The 17,281-nt window shown below is 49.0% G+C and overlaps 9 protein-coding genes and 1 non-coding gene across 10 annotated transcripts; 8 read left to right on the forward strand and 2 right to left on the reverse strand.

The window, feature by feature from the left end:
* Nucleotides 1-658: 658 nt before the first annotated feature.
* FPRO_06826 (uncharacterized protein) lies at nucleotides 659-1,980 on the forward strand (the record flags this gene model as incomplete). The annotated part of the gene is made up of 5 exons (XM_031228218.1): nucleotides 659-823; nucleotides 881-977; nucleotides 1,128-1,419; nucleotides 1,467-1,537; nucleotides 1,598-1,980. The coding sequence occupies 5 exons, from the start codon at nucleotides 659-661 to the stop codon at nucleotides 1,978-1,980; spliced, it is 1,008 nt and encodes a 335-aa protein (XP_031078576.1).
* A 613-nt stretch (nucleotides 1,981-2,593) lies between these two features.
* On the forward strand, nucleotides 2,594-3,007 carry FPRO_06825 (uncharacterized protein; the record flags this gene model as incomplete). Its single annotated transcript, XM_031228219.1, has 1 exon — nucleotides 2,594-3,007. One exon carries the CDS (start codon nucleotides 2,594-2,596, stop codon nucleotides 3,005-3,007), a length of 414 nt encoding a protein of 137 aa, XP_031078577.1.
* Nucleotides 3,008-3,585: 578 nt separating this feature from the next.
* FPRO_06824 (uncharacterized protein) lies at nucleotides 3,586-4,813 on the forward strand (the record flags this gene model as incomplete). Its single annotated transcript, XM_031228220.1, has 6 exons — nucleotides 3,586-3,764; nucleotides 3,818-3,917; nucleotides 3,970-4,038; nucleotides 4,083-4,146; nucleotides 4,199-4,716; nucleotides 4,766-4,813. 6 exons carry the CDS (start codon nucleotides 3,586-3,588, stop codon nucleotides 4,811-4,813), a joined length of 978 nt encoding a protein of 325 aa, XP_031078578.1.
* A 604-nt stretch (nucleotides 4,814-5,417) lies between these two features.
* FPRO_06823 (uncharacterized protein) lies at nucleotides 5,418-7,148 on the forward strand (the record flags this gene model as incomplete). The annotated part of the gene is made up of 5 exons (XM_031228221.1): nucleotides 5,418-5,570; nucleotides 5,617-5,785; nucleotides 5,841-5,992; nucleotides 6,042-6,855; nucleotides 6,910-7,148. 5 exons carry the CDS (start codon nucleotides 5,418-5,420, stop codon nucleotides 7,146-7,148), a joined length of 1,527 nt encoding a protein of 508 aa, XP_031078579.1.
* Nucleotides 7,149-7,680: 532 nt separating this feature from the next.
* On the forward strand, nucleotides 7,681-9,662 carry FPRO_06822 (uncharacterized protein; the record flags this gene model as incomplete). Its single annotated transcript, XM_031228222.1, has 7 exons — nucleotides 7,681-7,788; nucleotides 7,842-7,909; nucleotides 7,980-8,394; nucleotides 8,447-8,489; nucleotides 8,544-8,666; nucleotides 8,722-8,809; nucleotides 8,855-9,662. 7 exons carry the CDS (start codon nucleotides 7,681-7,683, stop codon nucleotides 9,660-9,662), a joined length of 1,653 nt encoding a protein of 550 aa, XP_031078580.1.
* Nucleotides 9,663-10,485: 823 nt separating this feature from the next.
* On the forward strand, nucleotides 10,486-11,242 carry FPRO_06821 (uncharacterized protein; the record flags this gene model as incomplete). Its single annotated transcript, XM_031228223.1, has 3 exons — nucleotides 10,486-10,583; nucleotides 10,644-10,974; nucleotides 11,021-11,242. 3 exons carry the CDS (start codon nucleotides 10,486-10,488, stop codon nucleotides 11,240-11,242), a joined length of 651 nt encoding a protein of 216 aa, XP_031078581.1.
* Nucleotides 11,243-12,150: 908 nt separating this feature from the next.
* Nucleotides 12,151-13,554, forward strand: FPRO_06820 (uncharacterized protein; the record flags this gene model as incomplete). Its single annotated transcript, XM_031228224.1, has 1 exon — nucleotides 12,151-13,554. One exon carries the CDS (start codon nucleotides 12,151-12,153, stop codon nucleotides 13,552-13,554), a length of 1,404 nt encoding a protein of 467 aa, XP_031078582.1.
* A 186-nt stretch (nucleotides 13,555-13,740) lies between these two features.
* FPRO_06819 (uncharacterized protein) lies at nucleotides 13,741-14,950 on the reverse strand (the record flags this gene model as incomplete). Its single annotated transcript, XM_031228225.1, has 3 exons — nucleotides 13,741-13,784; nucleotides 13,830-14,787; nucleotides 14,837-14,950. 3 exons carry the CDS (start codon nucleotides 14,948-14,950, stop codon nucleotides 13,741-13,743), a joined length of 1,116 nt encoding a protein of 371 aa, XP_031078583.1.
* A 312-nt stretch (nucleotides 14,951-15,262) lies between these two features.
* On the forward strand, nucleotides 15,263-15,344 carry tRNA. Its single transcript is given in 2 exon segments — nucleotides 15,263-15,298; nucleotides 15,310-15,344. It is a non-coding gene; the product is annotated as a tRNA-Gly (tRNA).
* A 365-nt stretch (nucleotides 15,345-15,709) lies between these two features.
* FPRO_06818 (uncharacterized protein) lies at nucleotides 15,710-17,143 on the reverse strand (the record flags this gene model as incomplete). The annotated part of the gene is made up of 1 exon (XM_031228226.1): nucleotides 15,710-17,143. The coding sequence occupies one exon, from the start codon at nucleotides 17,141-17,143 to the stop codon at nucleotides 15,710-15,712; it is 1,434 nt and encodes a 477-aa protein (XP_031078584.1).
* Between the last annotated feature and the right edge of the window lie 138 nt (nucleotides 17,144-17,281).

The raw sequence follows: 17,281 nt of genomic DNA on the forward strand, positions 1-17,281 counted from the left end.
ATTAAAGCAGCAGAGAACTTGGGACAGGTATTGGGCCCCAGAGAACTTAGAGGCTGATTGATGTGGGCCATTGGGGGTAGATAAGATAAGATAAGATAAGATAAATTGCAGTTCGCCCGACAGGATTTCCACGTATCAAGAAGAAGCAGATTATAGAACGTGAACACATGTTACAAGGGAATCTGAGCTTATTCTCAGCTATCAACGATAATAGAACTAGCTACAGTACATGATTAAATTACTCGTGGAACTTCAAGAGTTGATAAGGAATTTGATCAACGTCCATAGACTAGAAGCTCACGCGACTCATTCGATCTCAGCCCTGAAAATCGAGGCCTAAGACTAACGACATGAATAATCTACAATGCGCAACTTCCGATAGGTTGCCCTAAGAAAGGAGACAGTCTCCCGTTCCCGCGGCATAAGACTTGAACAATTTTGGGTAAGGTCTGATGCTCGATAGGAGTGAGTGGCGGACTATCGCCAGGAAGACTGTTACCCGGAGGTCTGTGCGTTCTCCTTTAGGTTTTCATACAGCGAGCAGAATGCCAGCGACTTTGATAACAACAGCGTATAAAGATCGAACCCGTATCCGCAATTATATCCGTGAGACAAAAGCTCGCTTGGCGTGCACTTGCCTGAATTCTACCTACCTGAAATGGCTGCTGCACCAACGATTGAGCCTCGCGGGCTCGGTTTGGCTCAGCTCATCACCTCTATCACGTTCGGCATCCTCACTACCGTTGTTGTCTTTCTGAGAACGTTTATCCGCTTGAAGAATGGTGTTTTTGGAGCTGATGATCTGTTGATGGCCATTGGATATGTTCGTTTCAACCCCTGGATCGTCTTATGATAGCTGTGCAGTTAACACGTACACAAGGTTCTATTTGCCATCCTCGTTGGTGTAAGCGCTCGGTCTACATACTACGGAGTAGGCCAGCGAGATGCCGTTCTACCGGAAGGTATTTACCCTCATGGTAGGTTTGTGAGTCCTCCTTGCTTCCTCTATCTCCTTGTATCCGGCTAACCAACTGGCGCTCAGTACGTCTGGCTCACCCAGATCTTCTACTGTATATCCCTCGTCTTCATAAAAGCCTCTATTTGCGACGCTCTACTTAGAATAGCAGTTGTACCATGGCATCGTGTGGTTGCGTGGATAACACTTGCTATGGCTGTCATTTGCGCCATGATTATCTTTATCAGCTTTTTTGTGCTTTGCAGGCCACTGTCAGCAACTTGGAATGGCAACGGTAAATGCTCACCTCCTTCGGCCTTGGGTAGCCTGGCTTGTTTTATCTCGGCTTCCTCAATGTTGACCGACATCGTCTGTGCGGCACTACCTGCATTGATGCTATACAAAGCGCAGATGAAATTAGCCACAAAGGTCTCTATCAGTCTGGTGCTTGGGCTTGGTGCTCTGTAGGTTAAACCTCTGAGCCGTATGTTCGTTTGACTAATCGTTCTAGTGCATCGGTTGCTACAATTATCCGAATGCCATTTGTTATGTTTTACTTCCACCCTAATCCGGACTATCTTTGTAAGTCATTCCTCTTGCTTCTGAAACAACTCGACCTATATGTATCTAACTTGAGTCAAGATCGGCATTGCCATGTTTCTCTATGGAGCATCGTCGAAGGAGGAATTGGTGTTATAGCTGGTTCTCTCCCTGCTTTAAGAAAGTTTGTCAAACGCTGGGTTACCTTTGACAGCTCGGCTCGCCAATATTCTCCACCTAAGCAATACGGGGGATCGCATGGGTTAGGTATTACGAGTCATATCGGAACCGCAAGCCGCGTAAAAGGGTACAACATATCACGAGATGTGGAGAATGACGCGAAGGACCACTGGGAAGGCCTCGATGACGGCTCATCGAGGAGAGGGATCATCGTTACCGTGGATGTGGAGATGCATACATTGGAGAACAATTCAGAGTCGATAGGATCTCGTGTTTCAGATGAGACATATACAAGACCAGCTTAGTATGGAAAGAGGTCGAGTTTGGAATGCTATGTATTGGCAATAAGTTATATATTTTTATTCTAATGATATCAATTACTTTGGTTAACTTGCAAATACACTATTGTAAATGCTAAGATGTGCTGGGCAAGTTGTAACGTATCAATGACTAAGGATCACGGGTGTCATGTGCGGTATCATGTTGTGACTCATCAGCCCTATTCTCGGCTTCAGACCGTATTCAAGTCTTCGATCTCTTACCAAAGCGCCTCTGAACATCGAGTTTGGGGCAACAAACAATTCTCACCCTAACATAGGAAATATGGCTTCAACGAATAGCGCTGATGGTGGCCCATCTGAGGACATACCTGATCAGGCAAGTCGAGAAGAAATTCGGATTCCGCAATGCTGACCTTGAACTCAGCTCTGGCCTCACCTCTTTCGAGCAAGACAAGGCAGCTGCCCCATTGTAGTGATGACTTGCGGAATTGCTGGTAAGCCAGACAAACCGAACTATCCAATTACTTCGATACAAGGGTACGGCTGCTGATCAAGATGTACAGGCGCCGGAAAGTCAACTCTCGCCAAAGCTATCGTGACTAAGTTTCCACACTTCAAGCGACTCTCAAACGACCAAATGATCTACGAGTCGCATGGTCTCTACAGGATCGACTACCCCAAGGAACAGTATGAAACATACCAAGAAGAAGCAAGCCAGAAGCTTATCGCAGAACTTGAGCGTATCCTGCAAGAAAAGTCCAACGATGTAGTGCTGGACATATCTTTCTACGACAAAGAGTACCGCGATGAGTACAAAGATATTGTGGAACGTAACGGAGGTCGCTGGGTACTGGTATACCTCGATGCTGGCCGAGATCTTCTCTGGAACCGGATTCAACGAAGAAGAGCTGAGAGGGACTCACTAGACGCTAAACACCCAAAAAGAAATGGTGACTCAGCCTTTGATATCGATGATGAGACTTTTGCTATGTATTTAGACGGGTTTGAGCCACCAAGAGGTGAAGGGGAAATTGTTATCAAGGTTGAATGACGTTGAAGGATGAAGAAGAGAAGGAACTCCACTCTGTTATAATCTGTAGCAAAGCTTGTATCTCCAGATTATTCATAGCTTCACATTCTGCTTCATTGATTGTGTTTTTCGCCACTTGTCCAAGTCTGAAATTGCGGAAAAGAAAGTTCATGCAAGATTTCCAGATTGATTCGAAGCAGCATTTGGGTTAGTAGGCATAGAACCAAGAGTGTTCATGCTATGCCCTTGAGATAGTTCATTTCCCCTGTGAACTTCAAACTGCTGGAAAGGCAACACGACATTCTTCACCTACTTTACTGCTGATTTCGGATATAGTTTCTGACGATGGAATGATCTGCTCTCTGACAGTCTGACCTGGGAATAGCGTCGTTACCGGATAGAGCCCGAGTATCAAGTACCATTCGGGCTTTTCCCGGACATGCTCTGGAAGACTTCCGTGTCAGCTAGTCGGCTACCCCGCAACCCATGACTTAGAATCGGATCTCGGCAAGATACCCAGAATCACTATTTATGCGAAGCTCAAGAACTAGCCCGACGGTTGAAAGTCGACAATAATCGAATGCGCGCTACTGAACATGATGGCTGCTCAACATCCCGACTTCGACCAACTTCCGCTGGACAAGACTGGCCCTCGGGGTAACGCATGGGGACTATGGGGAAAAGACGACCAGCTGGGTACTCTGAACTATTTGACAGATGAGGTAGTTGGACAAGCAGCTAGAGAGAACTTCAAGAGTGGGACTAGGCTGTCATTGAAGTAAGTAAGGCCGCGGTAAAACTACAGTACACTGGCGCTAACTTACGATGAAGCTGGTCAATGAAGGGAGCCTCATACCCCAAATTCGCTCGCAAGAACCTGGACCTGAAATTGATTAATAAGGCGCCTCTGAAGCATGCCCACGATGATGAAGTTGGCTTCCCCCAACGGCATCTACCCCCCAAAGCTGACCGTGACGTGACAGTGGAGCTTTAACTCGCAGTGCAGTTCACAATGGGATGGCTTTCGACATTATGCCTACCAAAAGGAAGAAGTGGGTTCATCGTAGCTTTCCCTTGGCCAAGGCTAACAGCACAGTTGTATTACATGGGTCGCAAAGCCGAAGAATTTGCCGCATCGGACCACCCGAATAGTATCCACCGTATGTCCAACTCATTGACTGATGCAACGAGCTATACACTGATAAGGAATAGATGTCTCAGCAAAAGGCATCGCGGGCCGGGCTGTCTTCATTGACTGGTACTCATGGGCACTCGCTCAGGGCTTGGAAATTGATGCAATGTCATCATACGAGATCCCCTTTGACCAGATCGTCAAAACTCTGGAGTCTCAAAACATGAGTCTTGAATCTTTGCGAGCCGGGGACATCATTGTTATCCGGTTTGGATATCTGTCTCAGTACGAGAATATGGATGCTGCTAAGCGCGAGTATCTTGATAAGCTTTACCAGACGCAAAAGCCCGACAATATTGGCCTCAAGCCATCTGAAGAACTCCTAAGGTTCCTCTGGGATACCAAGATTGCTGCGATCTGTGGAGACGCACGGTCATTGGAAGTCTGGCCATGTAAAGATCTGGAATGGCACTTGCATGAGTGGCTTCTGGCGGGCTGGGGTATGCCCATCGGAGAACTATTCTACCTGGAAGAACTTGCCAAAACATGCAAGACACTAGGGAGATACACTTTCTTCATGTCAAGTTCGCCGATGAATGTGGGTTTGCTCCTTAATAGTCATGTCTGAAGCCGCTAACTCTGGATAGGTACCTGGCGCTGTTGCCAGCCCGCCAAATGCCCTTGCGTTCTTTTGAAATGGAGGTTTCTGATATCGCGATAACATAGCTACTATACCTGAATGCATATGGATGACCTGATGAATTTCTTCTGGACTGATAGGTGCTTGCGTCATGTCATTTCAGTATTGTGTCTTGGAACCTATTTCTTTGCTCCCGTAATCACTCGTCTGCCTATCTCCATGAGAAGCTTGAACACGATAAACATCAATGCCCCTTGCGAATGAAAATCGGACTCGTCCCGGGGTTTTCGAAAGACGTAAGCCTTTGCTTAGGAACCAGGTCTTTCCCCGAGGTCGGAGAATGTCCGATGGATATCATGTTCCGCCGACACATCGAAACCATTCCAACCAAGGCAAGGTTCCCCCGCTTGACGTGACTCAGGCAAGGGAGAACCTTGCGATTTAGCCAACACTAAGTCCCCTCTAGCTTAATGAGGTGAGATGCGGGGTCCCCATGGGGTTCAGGCTGGGGCTCAGTAGCACCGGAGCGCACCCGATGGACAGAGTTGCTTTGATCGCCGTGAACCAGGTCAACATATATACCATGCTTAACCCCGTGGCAGAGTGAGTAAGTAGGCAAAGAATTCACCCACAATCCATGAGACTTATCCCTACGAGCCATGGACCAAAGCAACAACAAAGCCCTTGAGGCGATCAAGGTAGACGACAAGTTTGTCGAGCACGCTCCCGATGCCTATCCAGGCCTATCGCCAGAGGATGCTGAGTTCATGAGGGGGTATGAAGGAAAGACTGGTAAGAAAGTCGTCAAAAAGGTATGCCCATAACAGGCGGCACAGTAGCTTCAACTGACGCGCGTAGATTGACTTTCGACTCCTTCCCATCATGGCCGTTCTGTATCTACTTGCGCATATCGACCGAGGAAATATTGGAAACGCGAAAATCGAGGGGATGGATAAGGACCTTGGCCTTGTTGGAAACCAGTACAACATCGCCAGCACCATCTTTTTCGTGCCCTACATCATCTTTGGTGAGTTCTCAACTTCCCACAAGAGATACGGGAGTGATCCACTGACAAACCTTAGAGGTGCCTTCCAATATTGTCTTGAAGAAGGTGAGAGCGAGCATCTGGCTGTCGTTCTTGATTATATGCTGGGGAATCGTCATGACGTGCATGGGAGTAGTGCAGAACTTCCAAGGCCTCGTCGCGTGCCGAGTGATTCTCGGAGTATTCGAGGTAAGTGGCACTTCCTTCTTCCTCGACACCCTGCTGACCCGTAGACCAGGCAGGATTCTTCCCAGGCGCAGTCTTCATCGTCTCGAGCTGGTACCCCCGTCACGAACTTCAGCAACGTCTCGCCATTTTCTACACAGCTTCGGCATTTTCTGGTGCACTCAGCGGCCTCCTGGCTTTCGGAATCGCTCGTCTCGATGGTGCAAGAGGTATTGCCGGATGGCGCTGGATCTTCCTCATTGAAGGAGCTGTGACTGTCGCAGCTGGTCTCGTGATGCCACTCCTCATCATTGACACTCCCGAAAGAGCCAAGTGGCTTTCAGATGACGAGAAGCGATTTGTGGACCTCCGTTTGCGACTCTCCGGTGTGAGATCAAACACGGAAGAAGGCGACAAGTTCTCGTGGAAGCTGCTCTTCAAGACAATGGTCGATTGGAAGGTGTTGCTTGGAATTATCCTCGCTTGGGCCAATTCTGTCCCCAATGCTGCCTTCAAGTTCACCATGCCCCAGATCATCAAGCAGCTTGGATTCTCAACCGCACAATCACAGCTTTTGACGATGCCTCCGTATGTATGCGGCGGTATTGCTGCATGGTTATCTGGAAGATTCTCGGATCGTTTGTCGTGGCGTATGCCCTTTATCGTCGGACCGATGTCGGTACTCCTTGTCGCCCTAGCTGTGCTGTTCAATTACTCCAAGAACGTGGCGGATAATGTTCCAGCCATGTATGTTGGTGTAATGCTGGCTCAGATCGGTATCTATCCGCTTCTCCCAGGTATCAGCGCATGGACAGGTAACAACCTTGCACCATCGTGGAAGAGATCTATCGGTCTGGCTTGGCTTTTAGCTGCTGGAAATCTTGGCAGTAAGTTTACCTATTGGAGTCTCATTATCAGCATCCCCTCTAACACAATAATAGGCCTCATTGGAACAAACATCTTTCTCGATAGAGAAGGCCCTCAATATCCGACTGGGTACGGGGTTTCGCTCGGGATCATCTGCCTGGCTGCCTCCTGCGCTTTGCTTATGGAGTTTTGTCTCTGGAAGTCGAACAAAGCCAGAGCTCAGCTTTCCGAGGCGGAGATACGTCAGAAGTATTCTCAAGAAGAACTGGATGCCATGGGAGAGAAAAGTCCGTTGTACAAGTACACTCTTTAGTTGGGGAGAGCATTTCATACCTTGCACGCCGAGGAAAAGCAAAGCATTGCCGGACGAAATGGGGCAACCCACCAGCCTCTTCAGGCGCCGCTATTGATGGCACCAGTGGCGTAGACGCGCTAAGCCCGCTAAAGAATAAAACGCAGAGCGCTAGCTTAGGGACCAGCAAAAGTTGCAGGGGTTGAATTGATGTCAATGACCTTAAATACTACCTTAAAAGTCTGTATCCTGGTTGGCATAAATGTCGTGGATACTTCAAAGCATTAAATCTCATCTTCCTCTTTCGTTTATATTTCGGGGATCGAGAGTTGCCAGAATTCTTCAAAACTCGTATTTGTCTGTTGACTTGCGTGAAGGATGGACTAATGCCATTACCCGGAATCCTGTCAGCCCTAAGATGCCGAGATAGCCTGTATCTTGCAGCCCGAGCTTTATATGAAGACCATGTGTGACTTGTTTGTATTTCCCTAAAAGACTGTCCTTTGCTGTCCACATCGTCTTGTCCATGACATTGCGGGTCTCCAATTCAATCATGGCTAGCCATCTCGTCGTCCTTCTCCTCGGTATCCACGGAGTCCTCGCCTCTGAAGGCCCTGTTGTAGATCTTGGGTATGCGGTTTACCAGGGATCTTTGCAAGAGGTAAGAAGGAATACGATTGATGACGTGACGTCGCTGACATGACTGACGTGAAGGGATCTTCAGTTCTGTACAATTTCTCCAACATCAGATTCGGTGAACCGCCGATAGGTGATCTTCGATTGTACGTACCGCTCTGCCCAAAATGATTCCACGGTTGCCGAATGTTCTCTATCGATGTACTGACTTGGCAGCGCGAAACCTGTTGCTCCTAAAGGACGTAACGTGACAGTAGACAAAGGAGAAGTTGGCCGAATTTGTCCCCAAGCGATGGCCGCTTGGGAAGTATACACTTCGTTCACAGGACCAGACTTTCTAAGTGGCAAGGTCTCAACTCTGACCGAAAAACAAAAACACGCACTCAAGGAGCCCTCAGATCTGAAGATACCGATAGATCCCAGGGAGACAGAAGATTGTCTCTTTCTCGATGTTATCACGCCCTTTGAGACTTTCGAAAACTCAGCGAAGAGATTGGCACCGGTAATATTCTGGCTTTCAGGAGGTGGATATACTACTGGTGAGAAGGGCTGGTTCGACCCCGCGGGTCTCATCAAAGCGAGTTATCCGTCGAGTCCGGAAGGCTTGGTCTTTGTTTCTGCAAACTATCGAGTATGTTATTGTCAGCTGGGTTCAAGGAGATTACAAGACTGAAGACCCACAGCTTGGTGCTCTTGGATGGCTTGCTGGATCGAAGCTGGACCCCGGTAATGATGCGAACTGACCCAGAACTGGTGATGTTTAGCTGATGAGCAGCTCAGAGATGATGGTATCTAATGCGGCACTTTACGACCAGCGACTGGCACTTGAATGGATCCAAGAGAACATTCATCAGTTCGGTGGCGATCCAACTCGTGTGACCATCATGGGCGAGTCAGCTGGAGGTTTGTCTTTTCTGGTCCATGGAGGCGAGCTTTAACACTGACTGAGACTTGACAGGTGCCAGTATTTATCATCATCTGACTGCCTTTGGAGGCAAAGATGAGAAAACACTCTTCCAGAGGGCGATCCTTCAGAGCACTGGCTGGTAGGGACGCAAAGGCTCATGCTGTATTTGGCTGACGCGCCTTAGGGTTCATATCGCGGATGACAAACTCGAAAATGATGTTATCGACAGGTTCCTCGCTCTTGCAAAGGTTTCGGATCTGGAAGCGGCTAGGAAACTGTCAACTGAAGAGGTTCAAAAGGCTAACCGGCTTCTGATCTCAAACTCTGCTTGGGGAACAAGTACTGCAGGTCCATTTGTGGATGGGCTGTACGCCCCAGAGAACCCGGATAAGCTGTTTGAAGAAGGGAGGCATATCAAGAATGTGGATCTGTTGATTGGCTTCAACGAAGATGAAGGCCTGATCTTCACATCTCCAGAGTCAAGTGACGATGCTGGGTACCGCAAGTTTCTGGAGTCAACATACTCGAACGCCAGCCCTGAAACACTTGAACATATTGAGAAAACGCTCTACCCACCAGTGTTTGACGGAAGCCACGGGTACACCAACCAAACGGATCGTGCCTCCATCACAAAGGCTGAGTCAGAGTTCACTTGTAAGTACGGGTTCCTGCAGGCCGCGTACGGCAGCAGAGCCAAGAGCTACCGTTTCAACGTCTACCCCGGCCTTCACGGCAGCGAGATGCACTATACCTTCTACAACGGTCCGGATCGGAATCCAGAGGTCGATGAAGCTATTGCTGTTGGATTCCAAGAGCTTCTGACGAGCTTCGCGGCGACAGGAAACGCGACTTCGCTGGCCGCTCCTCAGGGGGTACCAGTGTACGGGGATGAGAGGCTTATGCTTTATATCGGTAACGGGGGCTTCGGTATTGCGACGGATGAGACTGTCCCAGAGCGCTGCAAGTTCTGGCAGAGTGGGATTTATCTGTGAGTGTGCGTTGTCATTCAATTGTTGAAGGGATGCTTAGGGGGTGCAACCTGCTATTGGCTTGGGTATTGCGGCTCGCGGCGGTCGGAACTGGATTTTGTTGTTGTTTGTGGTTGAGAGCTTGCCATGGCGAGTGTGGAGGAGATGCTATGGCAACAAGGATTTGGCGGCGTCGGGAAAACTAAGGGTAGAAGTGTTCTTCCTCTGGTGCTGTTTCGTGTTCGGGGCTTTCATCTCAAGCCGGCTTGACACTGTTCTCTGCTGTTCTCACTTGGTCTAGAGAAGGAAAGGAAGCTTAAGACCTTGATCCTAAATGACAAACGGACTTAGGTAACTTAGCATAAGTTTAGGATATCTTTGCAAAGTTTAGGATATCTTGTAAATTCCTTTGAGATATTGTATCAAGATCTGGTGTCTTCTTGCTCCTAGAGGCTAGGTAGTCTACGTTGCCTTATGTTCCATGGAGAGAGGCCTTGAATCACTGGGGAGTGGGGCTTCCAAAGGATGGTTCCCCCGATCGGCTACCAGGTCTGGCCGCAGCAAGCTTTCCTCCTCGTCACTGCATCAGCGCCAACGTAAACTTCATCTTGACAAATCCTCGTAACCCCATGAGGCATCACCCACGATACCTCCCTCACCGACTCAGTCCCTTCTCCAACTGAGCGTTGAGAACTCGTGGTTCGCAACGCGTCCGTTATTCTGGACCTCCCAACATCTTGATCTCCTGGGAATTCGCTTTCTGCACTTCGATCGGCCCATTCATGCACCGCAGCCTCGCGGAGATGCTGCTGAAGATCTCGACGCGGTCAATGTTATTTTTCATGTCATGCGCCTTGCCACGGTTCCGGACACCGAAAGCAAGATCAAGTCTGCCATTCATCTTCTTTGTACCCCAGGAAGCCCTCTTCAACTCAAGCCCAAGCCGTAAGTTTACTCTCACCCCCCTTGCCCGCCAACGAAGAACTGACTTAGTTTCTCTAACAGGTACGTCGCGAAGTTCTTCTACGCAGGACGCCCCGTTCATCAAACATTCTGCTATGCCCTTCATGTAGCCAAGCCATCTCCCCAGACGCAGCCACCGGTTATCGGGTGTGCCTATTACCGAACATTCCTCCGTGAGCGGCGGAGACGGTACACTCCTCCGTCTCACCCCAGGAAAAAGGTCAACTCTCCAGTCAAGAGACTATGCGACTCCCACTTGCGAAGAATCATCCCGGAGAACTGGGCGGAGGACCCCTACATCGTCTGTCTGCTGTTGTCACTGGCACAAGCGCAGGCGATCAAACAGAAGAGAGCAATGCCAGAGACTTTCCCTGTACGTTCATTCACTCTGCAGCTGATACTTTACTGACTCTAAAAAGGTGCGACTCCTCGTGGCTTTTGACGGGGACAAGAATTTCGCCCATGTCTTCCAGGCTGACGTTGATGCGCGTATCCTCCAAGCACTCAACGAACCTAGATTCGATCTGAATGGAATCACATGGCCCAATGTTACACACACGAAAGTAGCCTTCGACCCTTACCTGACCTTTCCGCACCGCATTGTGGCGGAGATGCTTGGGTCCTACATGGAGCATATGTAGGAAAAGGCTGTGGACGGAGTGTTGGCATCTCAAGCTAGAAGCGGAAGCATGAGGATGACGCGGAGGTTTACATCAAAAGATTCAAGGTCCAGATGTAGATTGTACCTCTTACGCTGGATACGAGTGCTCTTCGCGCCAGTTGAAAAGGATACTTTAGTGAGTAATCGACCGACATTAACCTTCAAACCTTGATCTACTATTCCTCCCTTCCATATGTTCTCATCCAAACAACTGTGAGTCAATCTATGATTTTAGAACGAGAGACGAAATGTCTTCGACGTACTGAACACTCTTGCTGAGACTGTTCTGTCTTTGTCCTCTTCTCCATTGTTCAGCCCCTGAAAGGCTTGTCCCTCTGAACACAATCAGAACAACTGTTGATGATGTCGACTCAGTTCATGAGCGGACATTGTAAGTAAACAATCTAATTCCTCGAACCCTCTTGTCGGCTGAAAACTCTCCTTCCCGTCCCTCGACCAGAGATGAAAGTTTAAGGTTATATACATTTTAGTCTCTTCCTTTTGCAAACCTTCAAAGGCTTGAACAGGATAAGGTCTCTTGATTATTGACGAAATTTGCAAAGCAGAAGCTTGTCTTGCGAAAAGCAATATCGTACACCAATTGCCAGTCTAACCAGCCTAAAGTCTAACCCTATGGCCAAGCAAGTAGCCATACACCTGCCACTGGTAGTAAAGCAAATTTCTGACGTTTAAATAAGGTGTCAATAATAACTGCACACAGGCATCAAGTTTCCTAGCGCTTTTCGTCCTTCAATATAAAAGACCTTAGCTTTCCTTTCTCCATTCGCATTTACCGAAGCATTCACAACATTCCGCTTACCTTCCAGCATCACTCAAACTAAACAACATCGATCATACCCTCATTACCTGCATCCAACTCCAAACAAGATGGATCCCTTCGACAGACTCCCTGCTGAGGTCCGCATCAAGATCCTCGGATCTATTCCTTCACATGCGACGACCGCTCGACTGATCCGAGCTTCGCCAGCCATGCTGGCCCAATATACAACTACTGAGTCAACTAATCTGCGCGAATACCTGTTGCAACTTGTCGGTACCGATGAAAGCGATCATGGTCTTCTCCAAGACGCTCTGGCGATCATTTACCTCAGCGAGACTGACGACCTCGACCAAATCTCCGATATTTTGCGCGAATGGAAAGCCAAGACTCTCCCACTACCTTTCCGCCGGGGTGGCCGCGGCATGATCACCAAGCTTCGGCTTCTGTTTGAGCGCATGGGTGAGTTCATCGACGACTACCTCAGCAAGGCAACGGCTCAGAATACTGTCGAGGCGTATCTTCGCCCCCCGCGCCGCACATACATCGACACCGTTGACTCGCAGCTCATCACTCTGCATGACTTGAACCCCCAAGAGAGACTTCGTCTCTTTCAAGCATTTATCAAGTTCGAGGTCCTCTGCAAGTTCAGCAACGAACGAGTCCACCACGCACTGACCAAGCTCCGACCGAAGCCGATGCTCGGATTGAGCAGCTGGGAGAAGAAGGCTTTGGTGTGCGTATATGAATACATGAAAGCATCCTACAGCGCGATGTTCGTCCAGTATGCAGGTGCAAAGACGTTCAAGGACTACAAGAAGACTTGTGATTCTCTGAGACGGGTCGAACGTGAGGACTCATTCTTTGTCGAAACGATGTGTTACGATCCACAGTATCCTTTCCGTCGTTACAAGTCTCTCGAGAATGCAGCCTATTACCCCAAAGCGCTACCTTGGTGTGGGTTTGATGTGCTGTCGCACTTAATGATGGAGGCGAAGGCAGAACACCAACCTATGCGGATTGCGAGGATGTGTTCAAAATATGACCGGAGGAGCTGCGACTCAGCTCACCACATTGTTTCCAGGGTCGAGGAGATGCAATCTAGGGAAGACAGAGCTCAACTGAATCGACTCGCAGGACGACCCAATCGTACCAATACAGAAGTCGCCCAAGTCAAGAGAATGCGACGCACCATACACCAACAGAGAGCCTGGGCATTTTTCGACGATGCGAGATTGTGTCCTGGACAAGAAGCTCATTTCCCGACTGAGGAAGAGGTCACGACAGAGGTGGCGAGACTGGAAGCCGAGCGGAAAATGAACACAAGGAAGCAATGGCAGGAGTACTTTTCCAAGAAAAGATCCAACCCTCCTCGGTATAAGTCCCCCCTGAAGCTATGGGACCGAAATAATCTTACCACGGCCGAGAAAACGCTAAAAGACTGTGAGGCAAATAACGGTGGTTTGGTCCCTCCGCCATTCTTTGCATTGCCGGAGGCGAGACATCGTGGATGAACGCGAAGGGCAGTAAATATGTTTCGGGGCTCAAGAAACCTTTGGAGAGTAAATGAAGAACCTCTGTATTTAAAACAGCATGAGCATAAGTATCAAGCAGGAGAACTAAGGTCAATAAAAGATTTGATATTATATTAGCAGTTCCTAAAGCATCAACTTCCATTTTATCCAGTGCACACGCCTGAATTACTTCTTTTGTGATACACCGAATGTACTTAGATGCGGCCAATCTATTCTGGTCAGTATGTGTAAACATCTCGAGGTACAATACTCACCAAATGTCGTTCTTTGCGAATTAATTCGCGTGACGTCTACCCGCTGGCCAACCGTTAAGGATTTACTCGTCGCATCACCGTAACAGAAACCATAGCGCCCAAAGACAGGACTCCATTTCGCTCCCTTGTCCACTCTTCGATCCTTGTTGAGTTTCTTCCAGACCGTACCGCGATCATCAGTAGCAGTCTTCCCAGTGTTGTAGTCAACAGTGATACTCTGACATCTGTAACAGTTTGCTGTCAAGGGCATGCGTATTCCACCTGCAAAAGTGAGCTCGCCCCAGAAATCTTCGGCGAATGCTTTGGAAGCGCCACGGACAACGATATTGGGACGGAACTTGGTAATGTCCATGGAGTAGCCTTCATCAAGACGAGATGAAACTTCGTTATTGGACTCTTCTGTGACGACTAGGTAGTGGGCAAGATCGTTGAAGGCAAGTCGCTCAGGTGGGTGGGACAAAGGAGGGAGGATGTTCTTGATACGCTCGGTGAAGGAAGCTTTCTTCAAAGCATCTGAGCTGTGAGGAGCTAAGGAACCCAGGACGGCTCTTGACTCGTTTCCAATGTAGACGAGTCGGACTTCATCGCCAAGGCGGTCAGAGAACCATTGTGACAGCTCATCTCCCATATCATAGGCCTTGGCCTTGCTGGTATGCAGACTGGTTTCGATCGTCTTCCGACCTTCAACAGCAGGCTTCAGAGGAAATTCGACGCTATCATCTGCCTTGTCTCCAGTCCACCTCACCGTGACTTGGCCCTTATCATAGTCGACAGAAGCTGAAAAGAGAGCGAGTTTCAAATGATATCCGATCAGCATCGTCTCATGCGAAACATTGCCGTTTCCATCTCGGTTGACCTTTTGCAGAGAAAAGGTCCTGTCTCCTTCGAAGCCATATGGACCGAGACGCGCTTTTGTCAAAGACGTTCCTCGGATGCCTTTGACGGGATAAACATACAACTTCGGGAATTCGTTAGCCGGAACTTTTTGTTTGAGTGAACTTGCTTACTTGGGTGACTTCCAATCCAGCTTCTCGCGTCTTGGTACTGGAAATAAGAAGATAAAGACCTGCCAGAACAGCGAAGGCGCTCAATGCAACTGACAGGATAGTATAGTCGTCCATTTTCTTCTCTGAGTGTTGAGAGGGGAAGTTATCGATGGAGCGGAGGGGCATCCGCAGCACTCATATACAGAGCATCTGCTTCAGTAACTTTTAGTGACACTCAGTATGACGTGCCGTTTTCAAGAACTAAACCACAACAGGTAAATTGATAGCCCACTGTTGGTGAAGAGGCGCTGCGCATTGGTTCGGTAGTCAGTTGACACTAGGACGAAGAAGGGAAAGGGACCCGAGCTCGATTTCTCAGTTCCCATCTCAACTCCACCCAAAAGTCCTTGGGTACTAGGGAGACACGAGCTTTTCAACATTCGCACCGCGTAATTGGTTTAGTGGTAAAATTCTCCGTTGCCATTCGAGCAGCGTCGGGGAGCCCAGGGTTCGATTCCCTGATTACGCATTCAAAAGCTGTAATAGCCTATCCACGATCTTTTTGTGCTGTTGTGCAATTTCTTTTTGCGTTCGGGGTAGATCAGAGGGCCATAGTCCCCGACTGGCGCGGCAAACCTTGTGAAAAGTCATGGTAGCATGCAATCCAAGTAAGGCGGGCTATGAATGTAATATATAACGCATCTACTGGTTAGTAGCTTGGCATGCAGTGGTCTGGCTATCACAAGAGCCTTACTGAGATTATCACGTTGTTGTATAGTAAGATATCGATCGGAGCATCAATTGCAGCGCCTTGCATTAAATCATTGTATTTCTATCAAAGTTTAAAAAAGAAAAGATTCAGCGAAAGTAATACATAATCTCATATGATCCACCTTACAGTGAAGTCTCAAGCTCCAGATCCTTCTTGATAGCGGGCAGAACTGTACCGTCGTTCCAGTTCCAGATCAAACCGCTGTTGTGTCCAGCAAACACAGCACCGGTCCAGTAAGTGTTGCGATATCCCTCAAGCGCAATGAGGTCACGGTAAAAGCCCTGGGCAATATCATGGCCAGTGACGTGGAGGTAGTAAGGAGCATGGTCCTCGAGCATAGGGAACGTACACTTCTCGGCAGCATCAGCGGGGGCACCGCCAATACGAGCCAGAGTGGTGAGCTCCTTGCGCATCAGAGCCTTGGCGTCCTCGAGGGTGTAGTCAGTGTTGGGGAAACCAGTGCCGATGAGGAAGTCGTCCGGTGAACCAGTTTGGAAGTAGCCGTTGTTACCGGGAACGATGGGCACGTTGGCGGGGGTGAGAGCGCCGACGTTTTGAAGTCCGTTCTCGAGGCCGGGAATGTGAGCGACACCGGCGACGTAGCCGAAAGCAGCAAACTTGGTGATGAGCTTCCTCTCCTTCTCGCAGAGATCGAACATCTTGGTATTGGCGCGAGTCTGAGGCATGGCAACGACGAGCTTGCGGGCCCGGAGGGTGGTGGTCTTGCCATTCTGGTTGAAGGTGACAACAACACCCTTACCTGCAACGTTTCGTCGAACACTGACAACCTCGGAGTTGAGGTAAATGCTGTTACCAAGCACCTTGGCAGCAGCTTCGTAGATGCTTCGGGTGTCGCCTGAGGCAGCAACGAGGAACTCGCTGGAAACACTCTGGAGGAGACCAGGGCCGAACTTCTTGATACCGTAGATGGTGGGGATGGCAGTGATGTTGCCGGGGTACCAGTTCAGCTGGCTGATGAGAGGCAGGATAGCGCTGAAGTTGTACTTGGCAGCGAACTCTCCGAAAGGTAGAAGAAGCTCCTGAGGAACAGGGTTGGGCATCAAATAACCTTGGTCGATCCAGGGATACTTGGGGAGGACGTTCTGGGCATAAGCTTGCATAGCAGCGGCCATGGCCTCCTTGGTAGCAGCAGCCTGAGCCTGAGACTGAGCAGGAATGGGAATGCCCAGAGTGAAGTCATACTGCTTGTTTGTGCTAGTGGTAGCAGAGAAGGGATTGTTCTTGGCAAGAGCAACACCAAGACGACCAATGTACTTCTGCACAGTCTTGGTGTTCTCAAAGAGCGCAACGCCAATGTTGGTAGGTCGCTTCGTCACGGGGTTGACATATGTCTGAGCATGACCACCAATCTGGTTTTCCTTCTCAATAACAGCAACCCTCAAACCATCATCCTTGAGGTTGATGGCAGCGTGGATACCAGCGGATCCACCACCGATGATAGCAACATCAACGTCATACTTTGGCGCAGAGCCAGCAGGGACGACAATGGCGGTGGCACATGAGGCCAAGGCGAGGGCAGAGGTGTAGAACTTCATTGTAAAAAAGAGAGACTGGGGAAAAAGAGAACGGCGCTTGAGTGAGTGAGGAGTAAGATGATCATGGTAGGGCAGCTTGGGCTTTTATTGACCGGTGAGAATAACAGTGTCGCACAGCATAAGCCATGGCGTATCTGA

This window comes from Fusarium proliferatum, assembly GCF_900067095.1.
Source record: "Fusarium proliferatum ET1 genome assembly, contig: FPRO_scaffold003, whole genome shotgun sequence".
Lineage (NCBI taxonomy): Eukaryota > Fungi > Ascomycota > Sordariomycetes > Hypocreales > Nectriaceae > Fusarium > Fusarium proliferatum.